The sequence below is a fragment of the Clinocottus analis genome, unplaced genomic scaffold (genome assembly GCF_023055335.1).
Source record: "Clinocottus analis isolate CAN_PGR_092001 unplaced genomic scaffold, fCliAna1.0.p SCAF_19, whole genome shotgun sequence".
Taxonomy (NCBI): Eukaryota; Metazoa; Chordata; class Actinopteri; order Perciformes; family Cottidae; genus Clinocottus; species Clinocottus analis.
In genome coordinates this window covers 455,186-467,427 of record NW_027175920.1, presented here as the reverse complement: position 1 = coordinate 467,427, position 12,242 = coordinate 455,186, and the positions used below count along the sequence as shown (strand labels likewise).

The following is a 12,242-nucleotide window of genomic DNA, read 5'->3' as shown; positions in this document are numbered from 1 at the left end:
AGTGTACTGCACACAAAAATGTCATAATTATGACAAAAAAAGTCGTAATATTATGACAACAACAAAAAACATAATTATGACAACAACAACAAAAGTCGACAAAAAAAGGCCTAATTCTAAAAAAAAGTCTGAATTTGCCTTTTTTTTAACTTTTTTTTTTTGTTGAACAAAAAAATAAATGAATGAATAAAATGTTAATACCAAATTAAAGTACAAAAGTAAAATGTGTCCTTTAGCTTGAGTGACAGTACTTGCTTTAACTTTAACACAGTTCATGACATCATAACAGTTATATCATGACGTAATCGCGGTATATAACGTGTCCTCTGCCGCCCCCTGCCGGCTTCACCGAAACGTTCAAAACACGAGAAATGGCCGCCCTGCAAATTACGCATGCGCAGTAGCGGGCGCTTTAAAACAGGTCTTGAGGAGGGAACGTGAAGACATTCGCAGGTGGAACTCCGGTAACAGACGAGGTGAGCGCGAGACGCGACGAAATGCATCCAAGTAAAAACAAGGGCGCGAGCGTCGTGTCGTTACAGACACGGTCGCCATGACAACGTCGCTCCGGAAGCGCGGTTTCCTGTTTAACACCCAGCCGGCTAAACGTCAGCTAGCTTAGCTTAGCTAGCTAGCTTGTTATTGTTTTGTTTTTTTCGCAATTCCGCGAGAGCCAAAATGGAGGAGAAGGCTCGCGCCAGTGTCGTATGATGCCACTCCCGAGACCTTCGTACTGTTAATGTCCACCGTGACGAGTTTTAAATCCTCCCCACGTATATATACGCGTCTGAATTAGCTCCTGAGTGCTAATATAGCCTAGCTTAGATTTTAGGAAAAGGAAAAGGGTACCGGGGGATCAGTCTGTGTGTCTGCTTTTGGTCCAAGTGTGAGTAGTTGGTGCACTTGTTTTTTTTACAATTAGCCCGGAGGCCGTGTGGCTCCTCTTAAACAAGACAATAACACGACACTGTGCTTTCGTTCGTGTTGTTGTTGTTGTTTTCGCAGGACAGCAGCTGGCAGGTTCTCTCATGGGTGGCAGCTGTGGTTGAGATGCACCGCCGCAGGATGAGACGGCCGTCGTGTTTGCCATGACTCTGAGGTCCACGCTGTTTCCAAACACGGGATTCAAGCAGGACGCGGACGCCGTCGACAGGGCGCGTTTCAGGGACGCACACGGGGGCGAGATCCCGAGCAGGTCCCGGGACCCGGACCGGAGGTACATGACAAGCAAAGTCCCCATCGCGGCCACGGTTGCGGAGGTAGCTCAAGGAGACAACAAGACTGTGGGGGTATTGTCCCCCGTGAGACAGATGGGGGGTGAGGGAACCCCAGTGAAAGGTAAACCCCTCTCTGCTGACAACATGGAGAACCCTCAGATGGCTCTGAACAATAACCCCAAGGATGCGGGTGCGGACGACAGCGCGAAGGGGGCGATCCCCGGGGTCCTCGGCACCGCATCCATCGAGCTCTCCTCTGAGGGCAAGTGGAGGAATATCAGGAAGACCCCCGCTAATCCGCACACGCAGGCCAACTGCCTCCGGCAGATTCTCCTCCTCCAACTGGACCTCATTGAGCAGCAGCAGCAGCAGCTGCAGTCCAAGGACAAGGAGATAGACGAGCTCAAAGCGGACAAGGAGACGGTACGTTAATGCACTTCTTCGCCCGCTGCAAAGTGTGTGTGTGTTTTGAAATCATTTGAAGTTTGAAGTTTATTTTGTCTGTCTTCCCTTCTTCTGTTTCAGCTTCTTGCGCGCATCGAGCGCATGGAGCGTCGCCTGCAGCTGACGAAGAAGGACCCGCCGCGTGACAAGCGCCTCTTCCAGCCACTGGAGCCGTGGACCCCCGACAAGGAGGACTCGTGGGATGTGGACGGCGAGGCGAGTCCGCAGCCCAACGCAGCCACGCCGCTTCAGTTTAGCCGGGGTGGAAAAGGTCAAAAGAGGTAAAGTAAAGCGCAGGCGACGCTTATATTTATTAACGATTTATCCGTACAATATTCAAAAGAGATAGAGTTCACGACTTAAAATTCTTTGTCGTAACTCTAAATATTTTTTGGGGTTCACACAGGAAATCTTGCTTTGGAGATGCAAAAGTGCAGAAGTCGCGAGGCAAAAACGCCAAGCTCAGCCCCCAGAAACATGAAATGCAGCCCGGCTCTCCCAACCAAAGAGAGCTGCGTAGTAAGGAAACCCCCGAGAAGAGTGTCCTCATGAGGTCGGGGTTAGAACGGGACCTTGTGCTCCCGTGCAAAGAGGAGCCCGACCTGGGCTGCGAGATCGAAGACCTGCCGTTCATGTCAACTACTGAGATGTACCTCTGTTGCTGGAACCAGCCTCCTCTCTCTCCTCTGCGTGAGACTTCCCCTAAAAAGGAAGAAGAGGTGGCCAGTGAGTGGACTCCTCATGTAGTTCATGATATGCTGATTGTTTGTAAGCGTGACCTATATCCCATCTTCTAAATCACTATATCCATCAAATGCCCACAGCGCACTTTTCTCTATATAATTTGACTTCCCCTCCTCGCTCTCTCTCAGTTCCGTCTTGGAGGGAGAATCCCATCGAGCCTCTGGACGAGGACTCCTCCTTCATCCCCCCCGAGGTGAGCGCCGTCTAAACTCCTAATAACTAACTTAAAAAAACACAAAAGCATTAAACTCATGAACTGCATCATGTGACTTCCCATTAAGCCGCTGGACGACAACGTGTTTCTGAAACGCCACTTGAAGCTGGAGTTGGACGAGAAGAGGAGGAAAAGGTACCAAACACTGACTTTTGATTTGAGATTTCAATAAAGAGATTAAAGAATCGGATAAGAATACAACTATAATAAATTATACGTCACTGTAATGAACATTAAGCTCTGCTTTTGGAGAGGACAAGCCTGTAATTTAAACATTAAATACATGTACTTGTAAAATGGCACAAAACCATTTATTTAACTTGAGGTTACAGGAGATTTATTGAGATCAGAGATTTATTTTTCAAGGGAGACAAAGATATTGTTAGTCAACAGATTGAACTCCGGTCAAAAATAAGATGAAATATAACTTGAGATTTGAAGTCTTTGAGCTACAAATAATCAGGATTCCCTCCATGGATGAAGTCCAGATCTCGCTCTCTTCTTTCCTCCCGCTGCCGTTTCTCATTGGTCGCTTCTGTCCTTCAGGTGGGACATCCAGCGAATCAGAGAGCAGCGCATGTTCCAGCGTCTGCAGCAGCGCATGAACCGGAAGAAGGTCGTCCCGGAGTCAGAGCCCGAGCTCTCGTCCTTCTACCCCGACACCGAAGACGGTACGTCCGTCTGTGCAGCTCGGCGAACCGTTTGTGAACATGCACGAGGTTTTGTGTTTTTAAAACTCTCTTATTCCCCACTAGTTGAAACCATCGTGATCACGCCCTTCTTGCCCGTGGTGGCTTTCGGCCGGCCGTTGCCCAAACTCTCACAACAGTAAGTTTGTCTTTTTAGTTCATTTTTTTTACGGCGTAAACCATTAAGTTATTGATCAGTTAATAATTATATAATAACACTGAATCTGCAACAAAGAAAAAATGAGAGATGGGGAGGAAGTCCGTGGGTGAGAGCAGCTGAGATTATTTTATAAAAGCATGTTTGTGAAACCAGTTTGAGCATTTTACTGAGATATAATAAAACAGGTTTATTACAGTATTAAGAACAGAAACCAACATTAAGTTCCTCCAGAAGAGTCTCGGTGCTCCTCGTTTGGTGTTCAGATGATGTCCCACCTCTCCGTCCTTCAGTTTAAGTTTGAAACGGAAACATTAAGTCTTGTCTTGTCAAATAAATAAATAAAAACCGCTTCTCCTTCATCCAGAAACTTCGAGCTGCCGTGGCTGGACGACCGGAGCCGCTGTCGCATCGAGGTTCCCAAAAAACACACTCCTCACCGGACCTGTCGGAAGTGAAACCTCCGTGTGTGTTTTGTGCGAGACGGCAGAGAGACGCCGCTCCACGCCCGGATTAGAAAATAACTATATTTGTCTGGTGTGGAGGAGGGAGGGGGCGAGACGGGGGTCGCTATGTATAACTGCTGTTGCTTTCAGTCTGACCAGCTGATCTCCTGCAGAATATCACACAAGCATGGGAGAGATCGCTCGACGCCCCCCGTGTTACGTGCATGTTCGCTAACATGTTTAAAACTCATCTCGTAGCGGCTGCGCCATCGAAAACAAAACGCGGATTTCATCACGTGAAAGTGGTTTCTGTCACTTTTTTTTCTCTTTTCTTTTATGCGGCTGACGGGAGAACGGTGCCTCGTCGTCAAAGCGTAATAATAAAAAAAGAAAACATTTGTTTCCATCTTGGAAGTCGAGCTCGCGCCGCTCGCCGCTAGCAAAAAGTCGTCCTCATTCTTCCTGCCTGTACGCAGGAAAAAAAGCTATCTAAATCTGACTGTCGTGCTGTGTATTGCCTATATCAAATACGACTTCAATATCAATGTTTGGTGTGATATCGGGGAGGGGTGAGCCACGCTCGGCATGACGCTTTCATAATCCAATAACCGCAGGCCAACGTGAGGGAAATATTTTTGTTTGTTTTTTTCGTCACAAAAAGCAACCAAGTGATTGTTCGGTGTTCCTGGTTCGCTTCGGGGGAAGCGGCGCGGCTCGTCGCCCCCGGTGTTCGCTTCCACCTGTTAGTTTTTATGAAGTGAGTTGCATGGACTCTATTTAGCCGTTTCTAATTAAAAAAAAATAATTTAAAAAAACCTGGTAGCATGGGCTGCAGCATAACAACATATGAAGCGTGGTTCTTGAACGCATGACGTCACGCGGACGCCAGCTGACGCCGACAAAGTGCAGTTTTTTGATCGTAACAGTTTCGCTTCTATTAATAATAATAATAATAATAATAATATTAGGCAAGTTGTGTGCGCACGCGTTTGCTCTCGACGCGCTGTAGTTCTGTAGCTGTTCAGTTAATCTCCCTCTGCGTTTCCTGTTTCGACCTCTTAACACACGACGCGCTCGCTGCGGCTTCCTCTTCCTCGTCTGCGGAGGCGGGGCTTAGAAATACAAAAGTAGATTTTTCTTTCTTTCTTTCTTTTTGTTTTTCTGTACATAGCTTCCAGAAACAAATGTACATAAAACATGGCTGTTATTTTTTTATTATTTAATGTTGGAAGTGTCGAGTACATTCAATATCGTTCTATGATTGTATGTTTGACAAATTGACAGGTTTTTGAAAGTTACAATTTTTTTGGAATAAAAATTAACATGTCTACGATATTTGGGGCTTTTCCGTTTGTGGTTTTGATGGAATAAGTTGAGATTTATAGATTTCAATAATGCTGCGTGTGGTTACTTTACGTTGCTGCCCAGTTGCATTGTGGGATATGTAGTCATCAGACCGTCGAGTCACAGAAGTTGAAACTGAATTTGTTGTGCAAAAATGTTCAAAATCAGACCGACCAGTTGTTAAATCATGAAAAAAACAAGTTTATTTAATAAAGAAAAGCAAAAACAAGACGATTTCTCAAGACAAACAAACACAGCTGACTCAAAATCCTGCAGATCTCAAACACCGTGACGAGAGTCAGCTGAATAAACCTTTATTTCTTCATATATTTGTGTAAAATAACCCCGTCCCGTTGATGAGATGATACATGTACACTTTTGAACTGTCAGCGTCGTAAACAAGCTGAAAGCTCAGCGGGGCCAAAACTATGAATTTTAGAAGATGATACAAAGAATGCCAAAACTAGCCCGATACAAAAAAGTGCCGACATATAAAACATCCACTTCTGTCCCGTTAACAACTTTCTGTTTTTAGTGTTTTTGCTTTAAAGTTTAACATCAGAAGTTAATATATTTACACGAGAATTTATGTCATTTTGGCCCGAAGTCTTAAACGACCCTCGTGGGTTCTTCCTTTATTTATATTTATGTTTTTTTTTTGGTTGATAACACACATTATACACGCGTTAAATGAAAAAAACCCACCTCAGAACAGAAAGATAAAAAGCCACACACACACCTTTATAAACGCAGCCAACGCCGCGAGCGCTCGGCCAGTTGACCCTTCCAAAGAATCTAAAAACACGGAGATTCGAGTATGTTTTTTTGAAATCTGTATTAACAACCACTTCAGTCTCTCCGGAGGTTGTTCAGCCGCTCCTCCAGGTCGGCGTCGGCGTCCGCCAGCGCGGCTTGAGGCTCCGCCTTCTTTCCGCCAGCCACCGACAAGCTTCCCCCGGTGCTCGGGAGATCTGAGAGGAACGACACGACGAGGTCCAGTCATGAGACAAAGAAAATACCAGACAAATGAAGCGTGTGTGTGTGTAAACAGGGTTCATGCACATTCTGACCAATGGAATTTTCAGACTTTTAACCAATTTTCCATGACTTTAAACCAAATGTTCATGAGCAAACATTGTGTGAAATGTGTGTGAACAGTAAAAAGTGATAAAATGTAGTATTTAAACTAACAATGAGGATTCAAAGCATACAGTAAACCTTAAATGACTCAAATGAATGAGAGACAATAGTTTGATTAAAAGAATAAACATTTATATAGATGCCTGTATGTATGCTGCTGATATTTTGAGCCTCTTTCTTTTAAATGCATATTCATTATTTCAGACAATAACCATTTTAAACTCCATGACTGCTCCAGGTTTTCCATGAACGTTTGAACCCTGAATGTAAAATGGGTTTTCTTACTTGACAGCTCGTCGGACAGATTGAGGCCCAGCTCGTCCAGCACCTGGGACACGATGGCGTCGCTGTGGACGAATAAGAGACACACAATCACCTCGGGCTAGTGGCACCAGAGTGCTGGAGGGCGCACCAGCCGACCAGGAAGTCAACGTCACTCGTTTGATTTTACATTATAGCAGAAAAATAAGCTCTAAATGTTCACAACACTCATGTTTTGTTCGTCACTCGATCCTCACTCATGAAGTGAAGTAACTTTCTTTAATTCCTCACGACAGTAATTATAATGTAATAAAAAAAATAACTCAGGACTATTGTGCCAGATGTGCTTATCTTCTTTCTTGCTGAGAGTGAATACGAGAATACGAAGCGACAGCCAGCAGCCGGTTAGCTTAGCTTAGCACAGGCGACCGCAAACAGAGGGAAACCGCGAGCATGTGCTGTCATGTCCTGCGGGACGTTTTTATATTTAGTTTTTGTGACTTTTCCCTCCTTCCTTCGATGAATACCTGTCAAATGAAGGCCGTACCCTCGACCCTTACCTCTCTTCCTCGTCGTCCTCGTCGCCCATGGCGTCGTCGATGGCGTCGTTCATCATCTCCTCTTTCATGTCCATGATTTCACTCTGCTTTTCAAACTCCATCATGATCTTCTGAATCTGCGGCAGCTTCAGCTGCGGGAGAGGAAATTAAAAAAAAAAAGATTTGTGAGAGAGAGAGAGAGATTGAGAGAGAGAGAGAGAGAGAGAGAGAGACCTGTCTGTTCATGGTGCCCATGGCTTTGGTGACGCCCTTCATGGCCTGCGCCATGCTGTTGTTGGACTTGAGCGTCTGTATCTTGAGGCTGACGGCCTGGATGTTGGCCCTCATCATGATGAACTTCTTCACGTACTGCCGCGTGCGAACCAAATCCTTGGCCATGATCTTGACGGCGTCCTGCGAGCAACACACACACACCTGTTAGGTTCCCACACATCTCTCTCGTCGTAAACCCAGGGGATGTGTTTCACTGCGTCCCACCATTTGTCCCTGTTTGGCCATTTTCTTGATGTCGGCGATGATCTTCTTCTCCTGCTGCTCCAGTTTGCCTCGCTCTCGGTCCAGGTCCCTCATGGCTCGGGTGAGCGCTCTCTGGTTCTGCCTCAGCATCTCCTCCGGAGTCTTCCTCTTCCCGAACAGGAAGTCCATCTTGTTCGGGAAGAAAAACCAGAAAGTTAAATACGAGCTGATTAGTCGATTAACACAGAACACCTTTGATGATCGAGTCATTGTTCTCTGATCCCAGCTTGTCTGTTCTGTATTATTGGACTGTAAACAGAAAATCTTTAGGCTTTTGTACAGTTGATCAAACAAAAAAAGTTACTTCATTATTTTGCGATCAATCAATTAATCAAAAAGATTTTTTTTTAAATTGTAACGTTCCGCTGAGACAATACGTTAATTAATCAATAAAGAAAACTATTTTAATAGCTTCAGTTTTGTTGTATGCATTACATGTCATGATTCCTGCTTAACAACTGTAAGATTTGCTGCTTTTCTTCTCAATACAGTTAATAAATATTAGTACTAGTACTAGTATTAGTACTATTAGTAATAATATTGAAGTGTGGACTGTTGGTTCGACAAAACAAACATTGTGAACGTATCTGTGATTTAGTATCTCTCACTATTCTCAACCAGTAGATCACATAATTAAATCCGTAATGAAAATAACTATTAGTCATTGGTTAAAATGAGCTCCATCTCTAGTGAATCTAATAAAATGATATAATATAACAGTTTAACAGTCACAGGGTACACATTCCTAGTTTGAATACTTAAAGTACATATTCCTAGTTTGAATACTTTAAGTACATTTTCCTTATGTAAAAGGTTCAAATCTGGACTTTTACTCGTAACAGTATTTTCACAGTGTGATATTAGTACTTTTATATCCGTATCAAATCTGTGTACTTCCTTGACCACTGCTGTTTTTATACAAATCGGTGACTTTCTAACCATAATAAGAGCCTTGTTATTCTCCGTGTACAGCCTAAAGTCCAGCCGATGACCTGCTGGTTTCCTGGAACATATTACTCAGCAGTTAGAAAGGTGACAAGCCGCCCAGCTCTCCCCTCAGCTGTGTTTCCAGCTCGGCTGTCCGTCGCCCCTCAAATGTGCCTCAACCTGCTCCAAGAACCGACAACAGTGCCCCCCTTCTGCCCGGCCCCGAGAGCCCGGACCCCGGCATGCGAGCCTCAGACTCACCGTGTAAAAAAAGACGGTGATCCGGAAGGTTGAACTGTGTTTTAAGGCGTCTTCTCCGACTTCAACTCGACACAAATGTAAACGATTATTTTGTTTTTTTCCTCTCCCACACTTCCGCGTTGCGGTACCGGAAATGACGTATTCACGTTAAAATAAAAAATAATTGACGTCCGATATTTGCCGGCGTCGCGTCACGTGACTCACGTGGTTTCACGAGAGGAAGAAACATTAGCTTTCAAAATAAAATCCTTTAGTTCTTAAATCGGTGACATTTTCTTTAATATCAGCAATGGTATGAAGGTACATGTTTGTCTTTTTTACCCAAGCAAATTTTGTAAGTAAATTATCTCTAAATCTTTGCTCTCAATTCAAAAAAATGCTCTAAAAAAAAAGAAGGGAATTCGACAGCTTTTATTTTGTAGGTGAAAGTACTCGACATCCGCTCATAATCTCGCCCACTTTATATCGGAGGATTGCACGCGTGTGTAGGTCCTGTCCCCGGCCAAAAAAACATGTCTGCTGTAGAGGCAGTGAGAAGATCCTGAAGGTTGAACAAAAGAAACGCTGCGTGACACGAACGTCTTCGGATTAAAGGACTCCACCGGCGGTTGCACCACGTGTCCTCGTGTCGGTACCTCTGGACATATTCCCAAACTATTTCACCATGTGGGTTGTATCCAGCATGGCGCAGCAGCACAAGTTGCTCCTCCTGTGGACTGGGAGATTGAGCAAGCGTGCATCGATCTCAAGAGTGGACTCTCACCACGTCTCCGCGTCTCTGCTGTGCGCAGAGGACAGCGGCCCCGAGCCACTGGTGAAGAGACGACGCAGGTCCTTGGTGACCTCCGGTGGCCAACAACACCACCACCAGCACGTTGCATCCGATGGGTGGCAGAAGCAGGAGAGGTCAGCTCAGAGCAAAGCGTGGAAAAGGGAGAGCCCAGAGTTGCAGAGGCCAAATCAGAGGAGGCCGTGGGACAGCAAAATGTCCTCTGAACTGAGCAGACTGAGTCTGGATGACTTCCCTGCAGAGAGGGAGAGGATGATGGAGGCACAGAAGGAGAGGGGACAGAAGGAGACGTGTATGGGGGGCGTACAGAAGGAGAGGATGATGGGGGGCGTACAGAAGGAGAGGATGATGGGGGGCGTACAGAAGAAGAGGATGATGGGGGTACAGAAGGATAGTATGCGCCCCAGTGAAGACTACGAGGTTGTCTTCGGCGTCGCCCCCTGCCTCTTGGCCCTCACTCAGGGGAGAAGGACGGCCAGAAAGCTGTTTGTGAAAGACGGCGAGGCCTCTCACAGGGAGTCCGTGTTAGCGGTGTGCGAGGAGGCCCATCGGCGAGGCATTCACATCCAGCGGGTCAGCAAGAGAGATCTGGACAAGATGTCCTCCGGCCGAGTACACCAAGGGGTGTGCCTGAAGGCGAGCCCTATGGGCTATCTTGCCGAGGATGGGGACTCCGCTGCTGCTGCCGCCGGCGGGAGGGACCCCCCCCTTTGGCTCGTCCTGGAGAGAGTTCAGGACCCGATGAATCTCGGCGCCATCCTGCGCTCGGCCTACTTTCTGGGCGCGGACCGGGTCGTCAGCAGCACCCGCCACAGCTGCCCGCTGTCTCCGGTGGTGAGCAAGGCCAGCTCGGGCGTCATGGAGGTGAGCGGGGTGTACGGGTACGAGAACCTCGAACACATGCTGAAGAGGAAGGCGGCGCGGGGCTGGCAGGTGATCGGCACGGTGGGGGCCGAGGCGGGGGAGTCCTCGGTTCCCATCATCCGGTGTTCAGACTTCCAGATGACCAAACCCACGCTGTTGTTGATGGGGGGCGAGGGGGAGGGGTTGTCCCAGCAGCTGCTCGCTCTGTGCCAAACCCTTCTCACCGTCCCGGCTGGCAGAGAGCTGTTCCCCGGCGTGGAGTCCCTCAACGTCTCTGTGGCTTCGGGCATCCTGCTGCACTCTCTGCTGTCCTCCAGGAGGTCGACCGGCCGGAGAGCCGACGCCACGCCGCGCCTGGAGACCCAGGACGTATCGCTGGACCCGCTGGAGAGAAAAGGAGGCAGCAGGAGACCCAGGACCAGGACGGAGAGAAACAGACTGTTGGACCCCGCTGCAGTAAAATTAGAGGTTTTCTAAAGGGACCCTGGTGCTCGGAAATACTGCTTCTTTTTTTTCCACAGGGCCCTCCAAAATATACACAACGTGAAAGTTCTTTATTGTAATTTGAACGACGTGTTTACATATTGATGTATATGAAATTGACTGTTTTACTGCAATCATCAAACATGTCTTTACAGGAGAATAAGGATGATGATATTCTCCAATTTTTGTGTGTAATGTGTGTATCTAAAAGCCTGATATCTCTTCTTCCTCTTAGTCATTGAGCTGTATTAAAAACACATCAATGAGTCTAATCGTTGTTCCTTCATCACCATGAACTCACACACTGTAGTTTATTTTGACTCACACACACACACACAATCTCACACACACTGTCCTGCTGCTACAAATACTCATGAAAACAGCTAATGTGGATTATCCCACCGAATACGGACGTCTTCAACAAGTGTTGCCTTGACTCCGCTTTCCTTGCGTCGCTTCCTTGTCTCCTCCACTCACGTCTATGTGGGTGAGAATATGATGTAAGGAAAGGAAGTGAGGAGGCACAAACTGAGGAATGGGGTTCAGGTTCTTCTACTGGGATTTATTGACAGAAAGAAAACTGGAATACTTAACATACTATTTGGAGTTGGACTTTTATTATTATTTTTAAATAAAAGAACATTAACTCATGTGTGTCATGTCCTCTACGTATTTGTTTCTACGTTTAATCGTTTAAAGGTTTTAATAAGTGCTATAATGTTTTAATTCATTGATGAAATACATATAGACTTTTCCTAAATGTATTCTAATAATAAATAACAATACATTTTATTTGTAGAGCGCTTGAAAAGGCACTCAAAGGCACTTTATATGATAAAAACAGAAACAATGAAAGCAATAACGATACAAACAACGCAGATAAGTGTAGTAAAAGGAAGAAACAAAATGAAAACATACATAAGTAGCATCACAGGTTAAAAATCTGATTTAAAAAGATGAGTTTTAAGTGCAGTAGTATTTATTTTTAGCATTACATCATGTACAAATTCCCTCCAGATGATATTCAAGTTGTTTTTCCTCCCTCTGTTGTATTTGTTTTAACAAACGACCCACAATAAAACAAAAAAAGACCTTATTATTAATAAAATAAATAAATAACAACGACACCTCCACAGACCTTCTCCACATGGCGGCAGTACGCAGAAGCAGAGCTGCCGGAGAGCC

The 12,242-nt window shown here is 45.7% G+C and overlaps 3 protein-coding genes across 6 annotated transcripts; 2 read left to right on the top strand and 1 right to left on the bottom strand.

Annotated features, from left to right (window-relative positions):
- Positions 1 to 372: 372 nt before the first annotated feature.
- msl1b (MSL complex subunit 1b) lies at positions 373 to 5,246 on the top strand. 4 transcript variants are annotated; one of them, XM_068583821.1, is made up of 9 exons: positions 373 to 476; positions 1,006 to 1,640; positions 1,743 to 1,942; positions 2,068 to 2,429; positions 2,534 to 2,598; positions 2,687 to 2,754; positions 3,166 to 3,290; positions 3,375 to 3,447; positions 3,833 to 5,246. In XM_068583821.1, exons 2-9 carry the CDS (start codon positions 1,089 to 1,091, stop codon positions 3,921 to 3,923), a joined length of 1,536 nt encoding a protein of 511 aa, XP_068439922.1. In that variant the 5' UTR covers positions 373 to 476; positions 1,006 to 1,088; the 3' UTR covers positions 3,924 to 5,246. The 4 variants fall into 4 exon arrangements, with proteins under 4 accessions (XP_068439922.1, XP_068439924.1, XP_068439923.1 ...); XM_068583823.1 differs by lacking the exon at positions 373 to 476 and adding an exon at positions 542 to 886 and having other exon boundaries at positions 2,068 to 2,387; XM_068583822.1 differs by lacking the exon at positions 373 to 476 and adding an exon at positions 543 to 886 and having other exon boundaries at positions 1,011 to 1,640.
- An 825-nt stretch (positions 5,247 to 6,071) lies between these two features.
- On the bottom strand, positions 6,072 to 9,078 carry chmp2a (charged multivesicular body protein 2A). Its single transcript, XM_068583189.1, has 6 exons — positions 8,921 to 9,078; positions 7,694 to 7,861; positions 7,430 to 7,609; positions 7,217 to 7,347; positions 6,681 to 6,742; positions 6,072 to 6,226 (listed from the first exon to the last, which is right to left on the bottom strand). Exons 2-6 carry the CDS (start codon positions 7,859 to 7,861, stop codon positions 6,105 to 6,107), a joined length of 663 nt encoding a protein of 220 aa, XP_068439290.1. The 5' UTR covers positions 8,921 to 9,078; the 3' UTR covers positions 6,072 to 6,104.
- A 338-nt stretch (positions 9,079 to 9,416) lies between these two features.
- Positions 9,417 to 11,324, top strand: mrm1 (mitochondrial rRNA methyltransferase 1 homolog (S. cerevisiae)). The gene has a single exon (XM_068583565.1). It carries the CDS (start codon positions 9,585 to 9,587, stop codon positions 11,049 to 11,051), a length of 1,467 nt encoding a protein of 488 aa, XP_068439666.1. The 5' UTR covers positions 9,417 to 9,584; the 3' UTR covers positions 11,052 to 11,324.
- Positions 11,325 to 12,242: the final 918 nt, after the last annotated feature.

Coding starts and splice junctions, on each gene's coding strand:
- msl1b (XM_068583821.1), top strand. CDS start 1,089: ATGACTCTGAGGTCCACGCTGTTTCCAAACACGGGATTCAAGCAGGAC. Junction 2,755..3,165: donor GACGAGAAGAGGAGGAAAAG/GTACCAAACACT, acceptor TCTGTCCTTCAG/GTGGGACATCCAGCGAATCA. Junction 3,291..3,374: donor CTACCCCGACACCGAAGACG/GTACGTCCGTCT, acceptor ATTCCCCACTAG/TTGAAACCATCGTGATCACG.
- chmp2a (XM_068583189.1), bottom strand. CDS start 7,861: ATGGACTTCCTGTTCGGGAAGAGGAAGACTCCGGAGGAGATGCTGAGG. Junction 7,348..7,429: donor TGGGCACCATGAACAGACAG/GTCTCTCTCTCT, acceptor CCTCTCCCGCAG/CTGAAGCTGCCGCAGATTCA. Junction 6,743..7,216: donor GAGGACGACGAGGAAGAGAG/GTAAGGGTCGAG, acceptor ATTCGTCCACAG/CGACGCCATCGTGTCCCAGG.
- mrm1 (XM_068583565.1), top strand. CDS start 9,585: ATGTGGGTTGTATCCAGCATGGCGCAGCAGCACAAGTTGCTCCTCCTG.